The sequence below is a fragment of the Fibroporia radiculosa genome, assembly GCF_000313525.1.
Source record: "Fibroporia radiculosa TFFH 294 genomic supercontigs, scaffold17084, whole genome shotgun sequence".
NCBI classification, from domain to species: domain Eukaryota; kingdom Fungi; phylum Basidiomycota; class Agaricomycetes; order Polyporales; family Fibroporiaceae; genus Fibroporia; species Fibroporia radiculosa.
The window spans coordinates 22468-42054 of record NW_012133495.1 but is presented as its reverse complement, the minus strand read 5'-3'; the positions used below and the strand labels follow the sequence as shown (position 1 = coordinate 42054).

The window sequence follows — 19587 nt, the reverse complement described above, 5'->3', positions numbered from 1 at the left end:
AACATTGTGGTCACTGAGCAGAAGTGGTGTTCATAGGCGTCTTTGTACCGTTCCAGAAACCGGGACACCAATACAATGAGATATCGCGATCACGTGCGCTCAGAGGCCTCCAAAACCCCGGCCAACTTCGAGTTGAATGGGCCAACCGTCTCATTGGCCAGGCAGCCTGACAGATCGTGACTGAAACTCGTCTGAGTTGGTAAAGGTCTTCAAAGGTGTTGGCTCCAAGATCCCGTCGGGTGAAACGATGAGGACTGAGCTTTGACAACTGACTTTGTGAGGTTCTAACAGTACTTAACGCGGTTCATTCAGTGCAAATTTGCTTCGAGTCGGATCAAGATCAGGTTTTCCGTCGGCCGGAGTCAGTCCCGTCCCGAACTTGTAGTCGCACGCGAACATTTACTTCAGCTCGCTTGGCTCCGTCCAGACCAACAACTCAATAGTAACTGTGTTTCCATATGCAATCTGCTCGCAACATTGATTTTCTCAACCCACTTGGTCAACTTGAAATAGATCCAATTTGTTGGTCATAGCTTTGCTCCATACGGACCAATTTGTTATCAATGAGTCATAACAGAACCAGAACCAGCACCTCAAGGTCCATATGCCCTCAGTTTCCATCCACCTCAGTGCCGTTCTCGGAGGAGCATTCATACCAGACTGCACACAAGGGATAGATCCCAGCGGGTTCATTCCCAGCGTCTTGCAACAGCAGTGCCACAACGCCATGCGCTGGAACATCGACCGCCGTGAAGTTACGAATGGCAGTCCCGTTGTCGGTGTGTGTCCACAAGTCCTATGCATCAGAAAGACATCATGAACGATGCACCTAGTCAATGTGTTAGGCGAGGACGACGTACACGAACGGCGTACTGCCTGCCTGCCCGAATCCAAGGTGATTCAGTCAAATTGAAGAACATGTTTGCAGGTTCATCCAGTGTGTTCAGCTATTCGAGGTCAGCGGGTCTTTGACTTAAGAAGGGAACAAGGCTTACCAGCATAACGACTGTACCGTTCTGACTTGGACCACTCCAATACTGCGCAGGATACGAGCTGTTGCTCGTCCAGTCCGCCTTCACCACCCGTGAACAAAAACAGTCCCACTGGGATTCTCACTAACGACTTACATTGATACCCCATCTGAATGGTGAAATGTTCGTGCCAACAACCGGATCTTGGTTAATAGCGAGAATTTCTGTATTCGAAAGGACCTCAATAATCTCGGGTGGCGTGGCAGATAACTGCAAAAGGGGTGAACACGTCCAAGTCCCAAACCAGCAGCTGTATTCGGCTCACATTAGTTCCAATTAGAAGAGGGGATTTCAGGAGTGCCCAAGCGGTAAAATGGGATTTATTCTCCTCGTAAGTTAGGTTCCCGTTGCCACTGTCGTAATATGTTATAAATTGATTGTCTCTGGCGCATAATGATACATACACCTCAAGCTGCAAGAGATATTAGCGAAACTTGCCAATGTAGGATTACTACATTGGCTTACGATATCCATATCATTTCTGCCATAGAAGTTGGTGCTCTGGGTGATGAAAGAGGCACTTCGAAACGTGCATCCGTGCTAGATTAGCAGTTGCTGATAGCTTAAGTGGAAGGCGTACAAATTGATGATGCTTGCAATGGAGTCCCAGTTGGCCTCGATATCACCATCGATCTGTGGGCGAACTTAGACGAGCCTTGTGTGATTTATGCACTTGACAATCCTCACACGCCAGCTATTGCCAACTTGGGGACCCCAACTACAAGTGGACAATTCAGACAACTTCTCTAGTTTGTGAGGGGTCAATGAGGAAACTTACATCCATACTTGACTCTATTCATAGAAGGAAGCGGTTACGCAAACATACTCTAGACATCGTATGACACATACCCATCCCCATTCGCATAGCGAGTAAATTAAAGGAGGCGCTCTGGACGTTTCAGCAAGTTCAGCAATTGCATCCGCCATACGTTGATATTCTACGAGCGAGATGTCACGGTTCGCTTCTATTGTATAGAAGCTTCACATACTGCCGTAAGTTCCTTGTCGGATGACGTCGTCAAAAGGGACTAGAATACGTTAGATGGAGCATCCAGCACATAAACGAGACACTACACACTGTAACAATTGTCATACCTGTAGATTGGTGTTTAGATCATGAGCGAGATGCTTGGGAAATGAAATTTACACACTTTAAGTAATCAAAACCCCAATTCTGGAACGTCGTAGCATCAACCAGCTCGTGCTCGAATGATCCTGCGTAGCCAGCACAAGTGAACCAACCAGAATCGCTATACTGGAGGACGAATTAGTATCATGCTAAAGGGTTTGTTACAACAAGGGTATGAGATAGCTCACGATCCCCGCTTGACTTAAGTGTTCGAAAAGAAGTTAGGGTTTGATGGTGGAGGATTCAGAAATGTACATACAAGCCCATGGCATGAAGCTGAGCGGTCATGTTGTTGAAGCCGTCCGGGAATCTCTGAAGATCTTTGAACGAATTGGTTGGTTTTGGTTTCGGACTTGCAAGAAACGCGAAGAACACACTTGGGACAAGTAATCCCTCTGCACTACGATTCCTCTCCCCCCAGCAATCGTCGAGATTGACGTGCGTATATCCCACATCCTAAAAATGGTGATCAATGCGCGACTCTGATCAAATGACAGCCTATAATCCATCATTCACCTGCAATCCCAGCGATTTCATAAGGGACGCCGTCTCGAGTATCAAACTTTCATCGATATTGCACTGCACTTTTAAGCACCGCGTGTCGTCGACAAACGGACTGTATTGCTCACCGCGTATGAATTCCAAGCTTCACAACCGGCATTTTCTTAGCTGAGCACACAGCATTGACTTCAATAAAGCATCTTACTGTTGTATCCCAGTACTATAGACATTCACACAGTGACCCGTGATATCCAGCTGTATCTAGACAGTTTGAAGCTTACCTGGCAAGCGAGCAACGCCGTTGTCCAAAGCGACCACCCTCGGATGAGTAGAGAAGAGAGTAGCAAAAGCCGTTACTCCTATGATCAAGCCTAGCATGATGTACGCTGAAATACTATGCGAAGGAATGCACCGTGAACCGTGGCAACCCCTCGTTTTTATACCACAGAGCGCTGGTTGAAAAACTGTTCATCAGAGCAAATGATCCTCTCATCCGGACCGTTGGTGGCTGGACAATGCTTCGAACATGTACTCGTGACAGCATAAATAACCGAGGTAAAACTCCGAGACAGCGCAGTAGAGGTGCAGCGAGGGAAGATCCATGAAATACACTTATGCTCATCCCATTCTCCAGAGCGATGTCAGCGAGGTAGGACCGACCGATGGGAAGCACCAATATAAAAGGATAGACGGTGGTCACCGACCACTGAATTGCGAGCGATGGAGTATTAGACAGCCAGTGGCAATGTAGTAAGTATTCATGTTACAAGCCTGTCGACCTGCGTGAGATGTCATAATCAATCAACACGAAACAAGTAATCAAAATTTCATCTGCGTACCTCAAACACCACTGTCACTTGCCCACTGCCACTCCATTGAACGACCTGCGCCATGTAATGATGCACTCAAGCGGTCTTGTCCTTCGCCTCGATGTGGCGTGCATTGACCGCGACAAAGTGGTAAGCTACTACCGTAATCATGGCGAGAAATCCCAGAGTATTGGCCAGATTGTAGAGCTCGTGGTGTGTGATCATCTCGATCTAGTCCAAACATCGTACATATTCAGCAATGCAGGCCAATACTTAGAAGTTGAGAAGACTGACCTTGGTGTCGTGGTCGTCACCGCCAGAATGTTGTTTGTGCCTATTTGACCAATTCTGTCCCAAGTTTCCCTGCAAGACCCGAGCGCCCTCATACTTACACCTCATCAGTATCTTACTGCGTCCCGTGAATCTCTCGCAAAAATGAGAGTAACAGATGTCCGTCGAAGTGATATGCCTGGCCGTATGTTCTGCATTTCCCTCAGCTTTGTATCTATGCTGACACGTGCTTTTAGCCAAGGTCTATGTGAGTGTCTTGTCACCAGTTCCCGTCTCTGAATTGCGCTGCACTGTCTACGGCATAATATTTTTTGGAGTCAGTCAGAAAAGAGCGTGCTGACCAAATCTTGTTTGTAGAACCTGTGGTGGGGTGACCGGGAGCTCCCTAAGCAGAAGGGCTTGACTCAGTACAGTGCGTCAGTCCCGACTAAGTCCGCCCACCTCTGACTGACGATGCGTGCTTTGTATCGGTAATCCGACGATTGCTTACTGACTGGCTGGGTAAAATGGTTCCTTGAATGTGCTTCATATCTATAGGCATGTCACCCATGAGGCAGCGCGCCACTCACAACTTGTTCCGTAACTGGATCTTCAACGGTTACCGCCGACTCTCCGGCCAGATGCCATATTGGATCATTCCATTTGCTATTGGTATGTCTAAGCATCTGTTCACTACTCGGTCTCTATTAGCGTCATGGTCGGCCGCCGAGCGGCTATCGTTCGGTTCTTCGGCGATGTATCCCCATGCTTATTCGTTCTGACGCGTATTGCTTTTTGCAGGTTACGGCACTTATTCGTGGGCCAAGCGCTACGACGCGTATCTCAACAGCAAAGCGGGTCACATTGCGGCGCATGGAGGGCACTAATTAGAACAATAGATTTCTTATCCTCGACTGAAATTTCCCGACCCAAATATGATAGCTACTTCAGCATTTCATTGGCGCACAACATTGACCGCGAACCTCAGCTTTTGGCTCGTCAAGGTTTGTAGACTGCATCAAGACTGACATGATTGCGTACAGACACGGAGCAATTATGCTCTAACTTAATTCTGTGCGAGTAAGTGCGAATCACATAGCAATTCTTGGACCTGCCGTTTATCCTTCACCGATGCCACATTACTAATATAAATTCCGCTGAATCAACGGCAAGATGATATCAAACACAGGAGGTGTTCGTCACGCAGCTAGGAGCAACATCTATGGCATCAAAGTCAGTATTATTAGCACAGAGCCCGAGGGCCTTCCATTTCGCGACTCTACGATTTGAGCCCTTGTTCGGGCCAAAATAACACCTGGAATCCACTACCTCACTGCGCTCCAGGCATGCTGGATTGGCAGGGCCGGACGCTGGCGGCAGTATCTAAATATGACTATACGCACACACACCATGTCCACGGACCACAAGGCTCATGATTGTGTGAGTACTTCTCGAAATAATCTCCGGCATGATTGCTAAGGCAATTGCGGAAATATGCACCTATACCAGCCACGAAAGACGTATATTGGATTACAACATAATGGTTACTTCTTTATATTTATACATGCGACAAGCAGACTACAGGACAGCGACTCGGCTTGAGTTTTGCAACATGATTCATGCGCCGTTCTTAACAGCTTGCCATGACGGGCGAGAGGTGATGTCCTTCCACCATCTAGTGGAAAGATAAAATTAGCTGCTGTACATTTAAAGAGCCACATCGAGAAAGACATAGCGGAACACGAGCTCTGCCTTACCTAGCCACATTAGGTCTGGTTCCGGACTCGAGGACATCGATGCCCATCACCCCAAGCATGGCGCCATATGGGATGTGGAACAAATCGGCAAGAGTGACCTCCTGTTTAAAACGCATGGATGTTAATGACAGTTTTTCGTATGCAATAAATGTTCACTGACGTCACCAGCGAGGTACTTGGAAGTGGAAAGGAGGACCTCATACGCGTCCAACTTTGCGTTTAACTGCTTCGTAAGGGATGCGACGACCTCCTCGTTGGTTTCACCAAGACCCTTGCGGCTGTCGTGGGAGATGAGTGTCAAATAGAGAGCCGTGCTAATTTGAGAACTCACGGCTTGAAGACCTTCTCGAAAGCCAAGCCCGACGCGAAGGGGTCAAAATTAGTGAGTTCGATACTCGCGGCTTGCTCGAACAACGCCGTGTTCTTGAAGTCGGAAGGGTCGGGGAGAATCTTGTTCCCCTGCCCGGCATACTTGAGAGCAATGTAACGGCCAATCGCGCGGCTCTCATAGAGCTGGAAGCCGTCCTCCTCGACTATGTACGGCACCTGGCCGAAGGGCTGCTTGGTCATGAACTCGGCACTTTTGTGCTCGTTCTTGGTGAGATCGACGGGGACGAGCTCATAGGGAACATTCTTCTCCTTGAGCACGAGCGCGACGCGACGGGTGCAGGTGGATAAGGGGAAGCCGTAGAGTTTCAAGACCATGGTAGCAGGGGGATGTGGAGGGAGACGATGCGGCTGGGGTTGCGGGGCATGGCCTAAATAACTTTAATTTATCGATGCCGTGGATTTTGAGTGCGGCGGCCGCTGTCTTGATTGTTCGCGATGAGGAGCGGGACGGAGTTGTGTCCTTCTGTCCGATCTGGGCCCGTGGGAATCCTATCATCATATGGGGCGGGAGGGGCGCGCTCATCCGCCGCACAGTTTGCGAGAGAGGACCGATATGGCTCTCGACTTCCCACGGAGACGCCAATTTGAAACACCCATGACTTACCCATGACCTTGTAAAATTGTAAGTCCCTGGATGCTGACTGAACGCTTGCTCGTTTTGAGATGAGGCCCCTCATGATGCGGCATCGCTGACTCTCCGTACAGCAAATGGCGCGCCACCGGTCGATGGCTGATGCAGGACATGTGACGAGTCGTACTACAGTACTTATTGGAACACTTATATAACTTATGACAGACACAACCTCAAGCATCACCAATCACAACTTGACCACCGTTCTCTCAACCATGCCCCGACTTATTGCTGTTTGCGGCGCCACGGGCAACCAAGGTCAGTCATTCTTACTAACGTGAAACCGTTCTCTGAACTCGGACATCCCTTGCAGGAGGTTCCGTTGCAAAGCTGCTCCTGCAGTACCCCAACGAATATACCGTTCGCGCTTTGACGCGGGACACTGCGTCCCCAGCTGCCCAGGCTCTTGTCAAACTCGGCGCACAAGTCGTCAAAGCAGACCTGACCGTCCCCTCGGACGTTAACGAAGCTCTGCGCGACTGCTGGGGCGTTTTCGCAGTAACCAATTTCTATGACCCGGTGTGTACGAGAGATACCCGCGTTTCAATGGTTATCTTCGGTCCTCATTCAATGTAATCAGAAAATCAAGGATGACCCTGGAAGCGAAGAGCGACAGGGGAAGAACTTGGTGGACGCATCTCTAGCAGCGAACGTGAAATGCTTTGTATGGAGCACGCTCCCCAGTTCCAGGAAGATTTCTGGCGGCCGCCTGGTCTCGCGTATTTACGAAGGTATGCTGTCTCTTTGCCGAAACCTGACACACCTGACATGAAATTAGGTAAATACCAGGTTGACGATTACATCCGAGAGACGGGCCTACCCGCGTCTTTCTTGTATACTGGGAACTTCTACGAGAACATGGTTTACCGGTCTCACATGCAGTACCATTCTGATCGGGATCTTGTTGAATTCCGCCAGCCCATCGTCAAAGACACGACGGAATGTGAGACTTCATGCTTGTTCATCCATCTGGTGGCCATGAATGCTGATAGCGAATTTGAAGTGGCGATGCTGTACGTCGAGAAAGACCTTTCCGGAGTAACGAAAGCAGTCTTCGACCAGTGGGATTCTAAGGCTGCGGAGCTGAACCATCAGTACCTGTATGTATGCAACGCAAGAGTGAAGCCAGTCGACATTCTCGCCAGCGTCAAGAAAAGTAGGGTCGTATTCAATCGTGCCCTATCATCTGCTGATCTCCTTTGATTTCGTGTCGCAGTCACAGGGAAAGAGTGCATATACACCGTGCTCCCAACCACTGGTGTTCCCGATCGCGACATCATGTTCCAGCTGTATAATGAGATGGGAATGTATGGGACGAAGGAGATCCCCGACGAGAATATCCTCAAGCTCGGGGTGAAGCTGCATGGAATTGACGACTTCGTGAGAGAAAAGCTGGCACCGCACCTGGGTCTACCGGTGCTTCAATAGTAAATTGTAAATCGTAAATTGTAGCTTGTAAATTGTATTTCTATTCATATTCGTTCAGGAAGCGTGGACTAAGCGTGGACTTTACGATCCGCATACGACTCGTACTTTTACCATATTCCTGCCTTTCTACCTCTTTACGATGATCGGACTCGCTATCAGACTGTCAGATTTTTCGTAGGCGGTATCCGACGCAATTTTGCATGATCAACCGAGGCTGCCAGATTCGTGATGCATCAAGTGAAATTGTGTTTCGAGCGCCAGGAATATAAACAACAGACTGCAGAGGACACACGCACAGCTGAGATATATAGGGATACGTGGAGAGTATACACAATGCAAGCCACACGAACTTGCTGCGATTCAGTGTGGCAGAACACCGCCAACTTGCCGCGATGCGGGCTGTGCGGCAAACGTGCACGTCGCGATCATGTGATCGTGGCGTTTCATTGGCCTTGCCATCGCGCTCAGCGCTGAGCCCTCACGAATCGAAGCTTCAACGGGCTTGAATCAACCGTTTGTTCGCACTGCATCTACATCGCTCAGGCAGCTTCGTATGAAACACTGAGCGGCAGCAGAAATGCCAGGGGAACTAGATGATCAGACCAAGGTACGTAGTGAATAACCACCCTAGTCGCCAAAATTGGATTTCTTATAGCAAATATATCTGTAGTCCTGTGTATACATTACACCAGATATCTGGAATGGTAGACCTTTCAGCTTGAAGTTTAGCTCTAAGTCTATTTATGCATATATATATATATATAGAAGACGAGAGCATAGATTATGATTCAATTCATCCTCTACAGTGGCGAGACCTCCCTGGCGGACATGAGCTTCGTATGCAGGCGTATAGGATTGCATGGAACCGATGTTTCACTCGTATGCAGGTACGTTGCTCTAACTTGTATCATGTAAGTAACCTGACGCAGGATAGTCAATCATACATGCACTTTATGCGTCCATCATTTCTCAAATTGTCTCTCAAATAAGTGACGCATATTCTAGTGTCCTGCCCGGACTGCCTTACTTCGAGCTCCCTGTCATAGCAATATCAGGTGCGTCGCTGTCGCGGAACTCGAGACAAACAAACAATCTCACGTTCATAAATATTCAGCCGAAGGAGGGGGTTTCTCCGTCCATTCAGACATATGTCGACAGCTTGATGATATGTCCGTTCCTGACAGCTTGTCAGGAGAAGATAATATGTTAAAAAATGAACACGAGCCTCGTGGAGCGCTTCAAATACACCTGTATGCGGGTGATTGTCTAAACACTGCCGCCATGATGAAGGCAGTCGTAACAGGCTTCTTGGATCTTGTGACAGAGAGCGCGTCAAGTACGTGATTGCAGTCGAGTTTGGTCAAGTTCTCTCAGCACACACTATTGCTCGTTAGGCAATGTCAGACGCCGGCCTGCGGCTTCGCTTGCAACTTATGATATCAATCTCCTGAAGGCTTGGTACGCAGCATTAGGTATGCGCATATTCATAAATTCATTATGAATCTGGACCTATTCAACTCTCGCAGAGAGGCGGTACAACCTTGTCGTTTTCATGCACAACTTTGAGCAATTTGACTCCGCGGTTGTCCAAGATGTCTGGTATATCTGCAGGCCAGTGCTTTATTCTCTCACTCATTTTTGGTGCTTCCAACTTTCTCTCTCTCGCAGTTCGCACGTACCGCAACTCCCTCTAATATTTGTCTTGGCCATGTCGTCGCCCTCATCACTGTCACACTTGCACGCGATGTACCGCCGCTCGACGCTTGCCCTACTTCGTATCCATAGCTACAGCGTGCCTTCCGGGCCTGGAATGGTAGAGTCCATCGTCAGCAAGGTGCGCTGGTCGATTTTACGAATGACATAGTGCTAACGAAAGCCTGATCAGACTTTCTTCGATGTTAGCTTTGAACCGTCAGTGATGCTTGGGCCGGACATACTTGAATACATTAGCGATTTTGCTTCTCGTCACACTGCATCTATCGATGGACTGTCCACTATTCTACAGGTCGGTTCCATGCCTCAAGTTCAAATCAGTTCATCATCCCGCTTACGTAGTAACTGCCCAGCTTGCGCACATTAAACATTTTACTGAACCTCTGACTGCGTTTGTGCACTCATCGGACATTGAATTGAACGACACCACACATTCGTTCTATGACGCCCTTCAAATGCGACTCTTGCACTCGGCTGTAGACAATCAAGATCTGCTGTCGTCCGATCACGACCCGTTCGATGCAGATGGATTGCTTCACTCCGTTGACGCGGCACGTGCAGAGTTCCAGCGTAAACTCCAAAGATTCCGTGCTGGATTCTGCGTTGCTCGAACGGTGCAACAGGTAGCACTTGAGAAGCAAAAGTTTAACAGGACTAGGAGTCAAAATAGCTTGACATTTGCGAGTACCGTGCTACGCGGACGAGCTTCCAGAGATGTTCATTATCTTGGGCTAGTGGTGAAGTTCGTTTTCTGTTCCTATTCTAAATATCAATTTACTCACAAGAGTGTAGGAAGCTATCTGGGGGCCAATTGCGCACACTCCTGGAACGACTCTATCATTTCTTTGAAAAACTGGAGACTTCTGATTGCATTGAGGGAGAAGAGGATGCCAGATTGAAGATTCATGGCATAATGGCGCAGTTTCCTCAAGACACTCTTAATATCAATGATTCTCAGTACGATATGGATATGGGTGGGCGACCGCTAACTAAGGATCCTGCTATCGTGCAACTGGCCGATGCGTTGGGCGAGTGGTTGGTAACATATTTAGAGTGGGTACAGTTCAGTCTTTACTCGAATGAGCGAGCTCAAATCATGCCATCAGAGAAAGGTTTGTTCGATTAGATGAGGGGCCACTCTGGGACGTCTGGTATATGGGCTCGACCCCGTTTCCGTCTGAGGTACGAATTCGGCTTCAGTATTCGACAAATGGTGAACTCATCGACGTCGGTGCGCAGCTTATCAACCCAGCACCTCGAGTCACTATCGTCTCTGCTTTAGCGCACCCTTACGATTTTGCGCACGCACACACTCAATTCCTTCGTTCACACTCTCAACCACACTTTACAACCGGTTTGAGCAGACTAGATAAAGAAAACAGTCGCAAACTGGCTTTGTGGGAGCTGCCAGATACCAGCATGCTCTTTCGGCGTTATATAGAAGCCGGGCGGATGATAAACATCTACGACTGGTTCCAATCTTTCGTCGTCGTACTCGAGGACCAGCGGCGACGCCTTCGTCGGTTGGATCAAGGTGGTCACGCGAGGGGTAGAGTGTCACCTGCTGCAAATTTGAGCAGGCAAGGCAAGGCTCCGGAACGCGAATTTCTACAGATGGAGATTGATGGGGAAGATGATGAGGATCCACTTCCAGGAGATGAGGATGGGGATGATAGCGAAGAAGCGCAAGAGTGGCTGCTGGAAGTGCAGGCACGTTTCATACGGGCTTTGCATGAGCTTGAGCATATGGGCTTCATCAAGCACACGGGTCGAAAGGCGGACCATGTCATTCGGACAGTATATGATGCAACGGACTAGGTATGATGCGTTCACTATTGGTGACGGTAATCAATATCTGCATATGCATAGACAGTGTACAATACTAATGGAGGTAATGTGACAAGTTTCAATACACCAAGTGTTAACATTCTCTATGATAAATGAGGTTGGAAAAGTGTATACGTGTAAGACATCTTATACACCAGATGGACAGGAAAGAGGGTAGGGAGTAACAGAAGTGTTTACAACAGCGCGCCCACCAGTAACACAAGGGTAATGCCTCCCACACCTTCCCAGCGTCCTATTCGCGGAAGACTCGCGCTGTTGACAGCCTGGCCATTGAGTCCAGCAGCTGAAGGCGACGGGTTTGTAGTTGCTGATACTCTCATGGGAACGCTTGCCCTCGGTGTAGGCATCGGTACATTAGATGGATTCGTTGCTGCATTAGTGGATGTTGATGAGTTCGGTGCGCCAGCGATCGCTTGCAAGGTTGAAAGACTTCCGTTCATGCCCGTAATTCTATGCAAGCCACGCAATTAGGGATGCGAGAATTATACTGTGAATGACGAACGCACGTGAATGGGGAAGAGAATGCTTCCGCAGGGTATGCAGAGTTATTCGCGTCTCTCAGCTTCAAAGATTCGAACCGGATAAAACTTTGCGTCGTTAGTCGAATGAACACATCAGTACGATAGATGGGGCTCTCACTAGGACCCGCTAGGACCTGCAGCCGGATTGGGAGTGAACAATATAGATGCGGTGGTATACACGTTGACACTGGAGACGATCTCCTGCATTGACGTCTGGAGCCAAAATGTATATTGAGGCACAGCCTGAATAGTGGTGGCTATCAGGGGGACTCACTTGTTGCTGCTCGTTCCCTGAATAGATGGAGACCTTTGAGTTCCCGAAATCCTGAAGCGAGGGTGGGACTCCATCGTCCTTCCAAGAAATAGTTTGATTCTGTCCGGCTTGCCAAACAGTGTCCTGTACGGGATATGTAACCTGGTCACGAAGAAATGTCAAAGTGAAACCCTCCCACAGACGAATACCTCATACATAAACACCTGCATACGTTGGGGGAATCAGGACGGCGCAGAGTGCTATGGCCAGTGCAACGCCTGCGAGCATGACCAAAGACTAGATAATGAGCGCAAAAGGGGAATTGGCGGAAAGAGGATAAAGGCGTCGGTCGAGGGAGAATAAAGTTACGAGAACACTTCTCGGTTGCACCAACATCTCGATCACACAGGTGTTGAGATCGGGGCAAGTGCCAGAGAATGAGAATCTTGCCACTCGCACGGTCTGGCTCATGGAATGCGTACACCGGGTGCTTGTAAACACCACTACACACTGCTGTACAACGGTGTACGACATTTGTCGTTGCGGGTTCCTGCGGTCTGAACGAGAAAGAATCGCAACGTGCCTGCAGAGCCAAACGAGACAAACCTTTCTGCTATTTACAAATTATGTTTCAGCGCAAGCCGCGAACAGGCTGCATAGCGTGTATTTCAGGGCCTTCGAGTTGACATGTTATATATCCCCAATTCAAGTTCAGAGCGATTGAACTCAAGTTCAACTTGGAGAAGACATCCATTTTGGGACTCCAGAAGGAGTTACATAAGTGATCTCCACCTCAGCTTTCAAGCGCTCGCTCTTGGCTGCCTTACACTGCGTCCGCCAGCTACCTTTGGGCTTCCTCTTATTTTTCTGCGACTCGTCCGCGGATACACTTACGGCTATACGCACTGAAATGGAGAACGTCTCTGAGGCTGCAGAAGAGTTGGTCGGGACCTTGGCTGGTACTGAGGAGGCCGATGCGCAGACGGGCGAGGGTAGCAAGATGACATTGGAAGAGAGGAAGGCAAGGATGGAGCAGCTCAGGCAAAAGATGGTACGTGAAATGCGGATAATATCGTGTTTATTTACGTTGACCTTCCAATGTAGCGTACATCCGCTCTTGCTAACCGCAAGTCTCTGATCGAAGAAAGCACGAAGGCGAAAGTCACGGCCCGGGACGCTGCACGGCTAGAACGTCAACGAAAACTTGCTGAGGTCTTGCGTCAGAAGGCAGATGCTGAGGATCGTGGCGAGGATGTCGAGCGGCAGAAAAATTGGGAGTGGACCATAGAAGAGAACGACGAGTGGGAGAAGAAGAAGGCACGTAAAGCGCGGCGAGCGGACTTTGAGTTCAACAGTGCGTCTTTTGTCCCTTTACTGCCTCACAGAGTCTCAGAATTACAGGCGGACGACTTCTGATCCTTATGCTCTCTTCATAGACGATGCCGACGCCGCACGAAGGCGGTACAAGAAGGATCTAGATCTAATCAAGCCTGACCTCGATGCATACAACAGGCAGAAGGAATTGGCGCTAGGACTGGCACCGGGAGCTCTGGCCAAATCCGGCAACAGCTCTTCTCCGCTCAACAGTTTCGACCCTGGTGCGGGCTCATCGTTGCAAGTATGTAACATACAATAATGGGGTGCCAGTTTAGCTTACGCATGTCACATTCTTAGGTCCTTCCCACAAGCGAGCAGCAACGATTGGCAGCGGAGTATTTGTATCGTGATGCTAACAGCCTGCTGTATGCGGACAACAAGCCGAGTGAAGAAGCAATAGATCGTGTTATCAGCAAAATCAACCAAGAGTGTGTCTCATACTCCCGTTGTGTACGACTTTCCTGACGCGCTGTACAGCATTGACAAGAAAAGCAAGTTTTCGAGGAAGAGGCACAACGAGGACGAAGGCGATATTACGTATATCAACGAACGGAATCGTGTGTTCAACAAAAAGGTACGTTTTTCCAATCTTGTACCAGTATAGCATTGTTTGACCCTCTACGACAGATCGCACGGTATTATGACAAGTACACTGCCGAAATTCGCGCGAGCTTTGAACGCGGAACAGCATTATAGATATGACATGATCCCTTCGTCCCACACCACTGCACGCGCTATCACACTTATATCTAAGACTTCGTTTGTAATGTACACATTGTGGATTATCAGTGTAACTATAAGCTCCACCACGACAGCTATTGGTAAGGCATATGCTAGGAACAGGATCAGATTATAGGCAGGCATGAATGTCAAACATACAGCTGAACCACAAAAATGTTGACCCAACGTCGACAAGTCGGTCGACAGCTTTGCAAGCAAGGTACGACCGCCACTGGTGGGGTGCGTATCACCATTGTCTCGTGTCCTCACCAGGCCAATCGAAGTGTAACAAGCCATGTTCACATGTCTGGCTATTCAAATGAGCTTTGTTGGCTCTTGGGCTGATGGAGGCTTTGTATTCAGATGAGCGACAGTTGCTGGTCATACACAGACGGCATACCTTATGTTGAGTTCCAGATTGAATTCTACCCGCCACCTCTAGCACCACCTCGACCACGACCCCTTCCTCTCGGTCTTCCCCCGCTTCTAGGACTGGTGGCTTCCTCATGCCCATGAACAGACTCGCCACCGGCTGAAGTCCCAAGGATCTTTGGCGGTGTAGGCTGTCCGTCGCGCTGCATGATCAACGGCGCCGGAGGGGCAGCTCTATTGGATGGAACCCGCTGCGAGCTGGGAGCGCTCGATGCGCCGCGCCGCTCCTCCCGTGGTCTGCTAGGGCCCTTGACATGAGTGTCTGCAGCGCCAGTAGGAGTAGCTGAGACTATGTCGTTGGACTCTTTCTCCTTGGCTTTCTCCTTCTCGCGTTCTCTGCGGGGCCGCCGCTCGCCGCTACTGACGGGCATCCCTGCACCGCTGAGTGCAGCCTCGAACTGACGCGAACCGAGGCCCAGCATAGGACGCACGCGGCGAGTTGCAGCAGGTGGAGCGGCCGCTGAAGAGTCGGTCTGGGCTGTTGATACGCCTTCAGAGCTGTGTGCAGTGGGCGCGGAGGGGCCTGTTGGTGCGGCTAAGGGAACAGGGGGTTTGGGATGACGCTCGCGTGGAGGACGCGGTGCCTTGGGTGGGGTTGCTGGCGTCGATTGTACCTTCGGCTGCGCACCTGTAGCAACTCCGTGAGCAGGCGCGTTGGACGAGGCAGACTGCTGAGGTTGGTGCTGATGCGCTGCTTTCCCCACAGCGGCAGGCTTCTTCGTGGACTTCTTGTTCCCCTGAGCCTCGGCATGTTTGGTGGCAGTCGCGGGGCCAGGAGTAGCAGCACTTTTCTTCTTTGCGTCGTCTTTTTTCGCCGATGCACTTTGCGCTGGATTGTGGTCCTTGTAGTGTGCATGGTTTCGGAGGATCGCCTCCTTGTCCTTCAGCGCAGACTTCTCAGCCTTCAACGCCTCCAATAAGGGGGTAGTGGTAGGTTGAGGAGGAGGCTGTGATGCAGCGACTATGATGCATAATAAGTAGATACAATAGAGCGCATAGTTATTCGCGCTCACGTAGTTGATCATAATTGTCTATATCAGATTGCTTCGCAGACCCATCTTGCAAAGATGCCAGAAATGAGACGTAATCTTCGTCTTAGAATACATGTAAGCTCGGCGACGACACTCAAGGCTGTGGTGGGATGAAACGCACCTTTCTCGATTGTTCCCATCCTCCCGTCCGCCTTTTTCTTCTCAGATGGTACTTTTTGAAATGGAGCGAACTCCACCACGGCGACGGACTCGTTACCTTGAAGCAACATAGGATGAGGCGAGCAGAACCGCAACAAGTATGTCCATACCTGCTTTATCTCTAAATAGATGTCCGTCGTATTCCCTACTGAAGTTTGCCAAAAGCTCCTCGTCCTTAAACACAATGTATGCGCGCGAAGGTATATTTTCCTTGTTCAACCTACCCAATATGTTACAAATAGCGATGGTGTAGATCAATGACCAGACTGACCGTTTTCTGAACTTGCCCTGGTGATAAGATTTCCACGTAGCCGTTTCGGCCGTGACCCACTGCTGGACACTCTGCCAGAAGATGTCCTCGGGGAGATTGGGCGGTAACCTACGAACGACTGTCTTGAGGCGTTCCGTCTGCTGCTTGGGTACCATTTTGACTCTCTTCTCTCTCTCCTTGTCTCTCGCCTTGATCTTGGAATTTGGACTAGTTGTTGGCTTCATGGCCTGCTCATTTGGAGACATCGAATCAGCAGATAGATTGCACAGCTCGAAGAAATGGTCGTCTACTCCCGAACAGTGAGGTCAACAACTTGATAAATGCAAGCACACACACAAGTCCTTGTTTTTGGTAAACGCGGGGCGAGCAGATGCGATAAAGCCAGGTTCACGGCAGTGGGATCCCTCTGTCGAAAGCATTTGCTCACGATCGCGCGCGCACTCCGCTAAGAATAGAAGGTCATCGCGGACGCCGAGACAAGCGCTTGTGACTCTGACTCCGAGCGAGGCAAATCGACTTACGATTCAACGGATACGAATACCGTAGGTTAAAGTGCTTCCCCACGTCGAACACACTCCCGTATTCAAGACGTTCTGACTTTCCAGTCGCATTCAAATGCAGTTTCCGATCGTATCAGGGACGCTAGTACAAATTTCAGAAATCCTATAGTAAATTTATCGTGAACTTGGAGCCGGGAATCTAGGCCGCTGTGCTTGGCGGTATTTCATTATAGACCCAAGTTGTATCTCGTGGTAGCGTGGTCAGCTTTGTCAGCCTGAGGTATCAGGAAGATCAGCCATATATAAGCTAGACAATGGTCAAGCCGGTCAGGACTCAAGAGTTTGAAATCCGTTACTTCAGACAATGGATATCGAACAGTTAGCAGAATGCAGTACATCTTTCAATATTGAGCCACTGACGTCTACGTTCCAGGTTTAGAAAGGCTGGATACCAGGCGATCGATAGAATATGCGACTACTATAGTACGCTCCAACAGCGCCCCGTAGTTCCCCCCGTCCAACCAGGATATCTTCTCCGGTCGCTTCCTGGTATGTAGTGATTGGACCTTCGAGAAGGCTCATATGCACTCTCGATTTGCCTAGATCGTCCCCCGGAAGCCGGGGAAGACTTTGATGTCATTGCCGATGATTACCAGAAGCTCATCGTCCCCGGTGCGAATCACGGTAGCATTACTGTTCAGCAATAGTCTGGTCTAATTTTTATCTCCACAGGTTTAACACACTGGCAGCATCCGTCCTTTTTTGCTTACTTTCCGACGGCATGTACTTTTGAGGGCATGCTCGGCGATTTATATGCCAGTAGCACATGTAATCCTGGCTTCAACGTCTGTGCCCCTCCATCAATTCTATCCTAGTGCTGATATAGTCTCGCTCAGTGGTCAAGTAGCCCGGCTTGTACAGAGCTTGAGATGATGATGATGGACTGGTCTGCTAGACTCCTTGGGTTGAGTGACCATTTTCTAAACAGTTCCGGGGTGGGTGGCGGGGTCCTTCAGGTAATTTGTATGAATAGGTATATTGGTTTCTCAGCTAATGAATTATAACTTGTTACAGACCACATCGTCCGATTCCGCTCTTGTCGCAACCGTAGCAGCGAGATCCCGTTATATGCGCACGCATCCTGGTACCAAGATGGAAGAGCTTGTGATGTATGTCACATCGCAGACCCACTCGCTCGGTGTCAAGGCAAGCTTAGTTCTTGGACTAGAGTGCCGGATTCTGGATGTGCGCGCGGAGGACGAGTTTGGACTTCAAGGAGAGACGCTCAAGGTTGCATTAGAAGAGGATATAGCCAAGGGAAAACATCCATTCTTTCTAAGTGAGAAACAATGAAACTGCAAAATAATTCACAAACTGACAAAGCCCCTAGTCGGCACGGTTGGAACCACCTCATCTGGCGCCATCGACCGCTTAGAAGAGGTTGGCGAAGTGTGTGAGTGTGTATCCCCGGTATCTCATACTATGCTACATAATATTGTGCTTGACCAGTGCAACATTACCCTTCCATCTGGTTACATGTTGACGCCGCGTGGGCCGGTGTTACACTTGCCTGTCCTGAATATCGCAAGACTGCACAATTGGAACAAATCAACAAATATGCAACGTCATTCGGCACTAATTTCCATAAAGTGAATGATTTGCGCTTGAGACATGGGGTTCTTCACGGCTAACGCTTTCCAGTGGGGCCTGGTGAACTTCGACGCTGCTCTGTTGTGGGTCAAGAGTCGCAAGGATCTTACTGATGCGCTAGACGTCACTCCCGAATTCCTGCGAACAAAGCAGAGCGATGCGGGTATGTCGCTTCATAGGATTAGCGGCACCGCTTAATTTCTCCATGCGATGCAGGCGCCGTCATAGATTATCGCAATTGGCATCTTGGACTGGGTCGACGGTTCCGCTCTGTTAAAGTCTGGTTCGTCTTACGCAGCTATGGGGTGGAAGGATTCCAGAAATATATCCGCGAGGTAAGCGGCCGTTGAATTTATGTGATAACAAGTCTTATTCACCTGCTGTATTGACAGTGTATCGAACTTAACGATTATTTCGCCTCTCTCGTCAGATCGTCCACCAACTTTTCCTTGATCGCAGCTCCATCCTTTGCTCTCACGGTTTTCCGGCTTATTCCCCACAATGCCTTTCCTGGTGTGACTCTGAGTGAGGACTTGCTTAACGACATCAACCGCTCCATGTATGCACGGATTGGCGCGCGACACGACATCCTACTCACACAGACGATACTGAATGGAACGTTCTGTATCCGTTTCGCTGTTGGTGCGGCACGGACTCGAAAGGAGCATTTAGACCAAGCATGGTCATTGATTCAGGAGGAAGCCGGGTCCACCATCGAAGAATGGGCGGAGAAACTCGCAGCGGGAAAGAACTAAAGAACGCAGGTGTGGCTCGGTGCGCTACAGTATCGGATCTGTACAGAGACATAAACTGATTGGATTTGATTTTGTTCAAATATCCAGCATCTACCACGTTTTCATGTAATGATTATATTCAGGTAGCCTATCTCAGTAGTGCAGAACAAAGGAACGACATTCAACACCATGAGCATGTACAAAGGGCGCAACGCAAAATGTACAAGTATAACAATCCGGTAAGTATAGAGCCAAAAAAACCGATCATCCTTCAGCCATCTCCATATTTCTTGACCGGGACACAGAAGACTATGTCCATCCCGTCCTTCTCTTCCCTATATACAGCGTTCTTGCAGAATCTACCTCAATCTGATTGCGTGTTTGTGAATCAGGGAGTAGGTTCTTCACAATGCTAATATTTTCGCCTCGGAA

At 49.3% G+C, this 19587-nt stretch overlaps 8 protein-coding genes across 8 annotated transcripts; 4 read left to right on the top strand and 4 right to left on the bottom strand.

Annotated features, from left to right (window-relative positions):
- Window positions 1-610: 610 nt before the first annotated feature.
- On the bottom strand, window positions 611-2432 carry FIBRA_07850 (uncharacterized protein; the record flags this gene model as incomplete). The annotated part of the gene is made up of 16 exons (XM_012329514.1): window positions 611-796; window positions 861-947; window positions 996-1073; window positions 1128-1241; window positions 1297-1384; window positions 1436-1443; window positions 1497-1551; window positions 1612-1664; window positions 1719-1749; window positions 1810-1823; window positions 1881-1969; window positions 2021-2059; window positions 2110-2126; window positions 2183-2281; window positions 2349-2361; window positions 2420-2432. 16 exons carry the CDS (start codon window positions 2430-2432, stop codon window positions 611-613), a joined length of 984 nt encoding a protein of 327 aa, XP_012184904.1.
- Window positions 2433-3905: 1473 nt separating this feature from the next.
- On the top strand, window positions 3906-4627 carry FIBRA_07849 (uncharacterized protein; the record flags this gene model as incomplete). The annotated part of the gene is made up of 6 exons (XM_012329513.1): window positions 3906-3945; window positions 3998-4077; window positions 4119-4173; window positions 4299-4412; window positions 4452-4484; window positions 4542-4627. 6 exons carry the CDS (start codon window positions 3906-3908, stop codon window positions 4625-4627), a joined length of 408 nt encoding a protein of 135 aa, XP_012184903.1.
- Window positions 4628-5357: 730 nt separating this feature from the next.
- FIBRA_07848 (uncharacterized protein) lies at window positions 5358-6202 on the bottom strand (the record flags this gene model as incomplete). Its single annotated transcript, XM_012329512.1, has 4 exons — window positions 5358-5415; window positions 5498-5598; window positions 5658-5775; window positions 5829-6202. The coding sequence occupies 4 exons, from the start codon at window positions 6200-6202 to the stop codon at window positions 5358-5360; spliced, it is 651 nt and encodes a 216-aa protein (XP_012184902.1).
- Window positions 6203-6733: 531 nt separating this feature from the next.
- On the top strand, window positions 6734-11477 carry FIBRA_07847 (uncharacterized protein; the record flags this gene model as incomplete). Its single annotated transcript, XM_012329511.1, has 15 exons — window positions 6734-6776; window positions 6832-7037; window positions 7099-7249; window positions 7297-7674; window positions 7735-7898; window positions 8753-8833; window positions 8881-9001; window positions 9061-9282; window positions 9341-9418; window positions 9473-9545; window positions 9615-9780; window positions 9832-9951; window positions 10013-10401; window positions 10452-10712; window positions 10766-11477. 15 exons carry the CDS (start codon window positions 6734-6736, stop codon window positions 11475-11477), a joined length of 3165 nt encoding a protein of 1054 aa, XP_012184901.1.
- Window positions 11478-11680: 203 nt separating this feature from the next.
- Window positions 11681-12569, bottom strand: FIBRA_07846 (uncharacterized protein; the record flags this gene model as incomplete). Its single annotated transcript, XM_012329510.1, has 5 exons — window positions 11681-11957; window positions 12014-12094; window positions 12147-12241; window positions 12303-12443; window positions 12498-12569. 5 exons carry the CDS (start codon window positions 12567-12569, stop codon window positions 11681-11683), a joined length of 666 nt encoding a protein of 221 aa, XP_012184900.1.
- Window positions 12570-13191: 622 nt separating this feature from the next.
- On the top strand, window positions 13192-14354 carry FIBRA_07845 (uncharacterized protein; the record flags this gene model as incomplete). Its single annotated transcript, XM_012329509.1, has 6 exons — window positions 13192-13332; window positions 13386-13635; window positions 13718-13899; window positions 13956-14086; window positions 14136-14232; window positions 14286-14354. The coding sequence occupies 6 exons, from the start codon at window positions 13192-13194 to the stop codon at window positions 14352-14354; spliced, it is 870 nt and encodes a 289-aa protein (XP_012184899.1).
- A 449-nt stretch (window positions 14355-14803) lies between these two features.
- On the bottom strand, window positions 14804-16516 carry FIBRA_07844 (uncharacterized protein; the record flags this gene model as incomplete). Its single annotated transcript, XM_012329508.1, has 5 exons — window positions 14804-15771; window positions 15824-15904; window positions 15963-16058; window positions 16111-16220; window positions 16272-16516. The coding sequence occupies 5 exons, from the start codon at window positions 16514-16516 to the stop codon at window positions 14804-14806; spliced, it is 1500 nt and encodes a 499-aa protein (XP_012184898.1).
- A 619-nt stretch (window positions 16517-17135) lies between these two features.
- Window positions 17136-19176, top strand: FIBRA_07843 (uncharacterized protein; the record flags this gene model as incomplete). The annotated part of the gene is made up of 11 exons (XM_012329507.1): window positions 17136-17149; window positions 17205-17320; window positions 17375-17443; window positions 17504-17616; window positions 17668-17787; window positions 17846-18110; window positions 18162-18224; window positions 18281-18420; window positions 18473-18584; window positions 18638-18756; window positions 18814-19176. The coding sequence occupies 11 exons, from the start codon at window positions 17136-17138 to the stop codon at window positions 19174-19176; spliced, it is 1494 nt and encodes a 497-aa protein (XP_012184897.1).
- Between the last annotated feature and the right edge of the window lie 411 nt (window positions 19177-19587).